This window comes from Oryzias melastigma, unplaced genomic scaffold (assembly GCF_002922805.2).
Source record: "Oryzias melastigma strain HK-1 unplaced genomic scaffold, ASM292280v2 sc07331, whole genome shotgun sequence".
Classification (NCBI taxonomy): Eukaryota; Metazoa; Chordata; class Actinopteri; order Beloniformes; family Adrianichthyidae; genus Oryzias; species Oryzias melastigma.
Window position 1 is genome coordinate 1 of NW_023423893.1, and position 1,188 is coordinate 1,188.

The window sequence follows — 1,188 nt, forward strand, 5'->3', positions numbered from 1 at the left end:
AAAGCTGGAGAACCACTTTTTTTTTTGCTTTTACTGTCAAACTTACGGGCATCTTCATGCAGCTTCTTTGTTTCCTTAATCAGCTTTTTTGTTGTTTTCTCATCACATTCTTGATCAGGTGCATATTGTGCCAACTGTTCACAGATATCAATACCTCTCTGGCAGAGACACAGAGCATTTTCCTTTAGTTGACTCCTTGGAAGATCCTCCAACTCTTGATAGAGTCTTTTAAATTGATCTTCAGCCCATGTAGTTTTTGTATTCTTGTTCTTCTGATCATAGATCTCTTTCCAATTGATCCCATTGCTATTGATGAACTGACTGAATAATGATGCAAGTTGAAGGATTTGTCCTGACTTGCTGTAAATCTTCATTTCTGAAATCATGTCAACATCCTCATCTTTATTTTCAGTGTTTGTTTCTGACCCCACATTCTCTCTTTTATTATTATTAGATGAACCCAGAACAAAACTGAACATTTTTGGAATGAAAGTCAGTGTTTCAACTAAATCCATGCCAATCGTCTCCCATCCTGATGGGATGGAATCCATGGCCTTTCTGTACTGTTCTTGTGTTTCCTCCAGCTCCTTTGACATGGCCTCCATTGCTTTCTTGGATCGTTCATTTAGCTCCTTTGAAGTCTGCTCCTTCAATTTATTCTCCTCAAGTTTCATCCTGACGTTCTCCAGCTCTTCTCCATAAACATGTTCAGCATTGATACAGGCTTCCAGCAGCTCCTGAATTATATTAATAACATATTCATACTTCTTTTCAACGCTCTCTGCTAGCACCACACATTCGTCTGCAATATAGTGGATGTTTTCCAGCTGGTTTGGAAGGAGAGTTTCAACGATTTCATCATTTCCTTGAAACAGAATCTTGACTACTGTTTTCATATAATCTGGAACAGTGGAGGTATGAATGCGGATTTGATCCATGTTCTTGTGGGCTAAGTTGAAAGCGTGCCAGCCTGAGTTACTGATTTGCATGAGACTAGCCCTAAAAGAGTCTGGGTACTTTATGTACTTGAATCCATCTTTTGGGGGATTCTTGTTGATGGAGAAATCAATGATTGATGAGATGAAGACCAGCTCTGCCATGATGGCGATGGAGAGAGGAGCAGGAGTTAGGTAACCCTCCCAGTTTGCATTGGGCTGCATCAACATCTGGGTGGTGACCCGCATCTCT

The 1,188-nt window shown here is 40.4% G+C and overlaps 1 protein-coding gene across 1 annotated transcript; it reads right to left on the reverse strand.

Moving 5' to 3' along the window:
- Positions 1-17: 17 nt before the first annotated feature.
- Positions 18-1,176, reverse strand: LOC112138920 (the record flags this gene model as incomplete). The annotated part of the gene is given in 1 exon segment (XM_024261583.1): positions 18-1,176. A coding segment is annotated over 1 exon segment (1,159 nt), but the record flags the coding sequence as incomplete, so codon positions are not given.
- Positions 1,177-1,188: the final 12 nt, after the last annotated feature.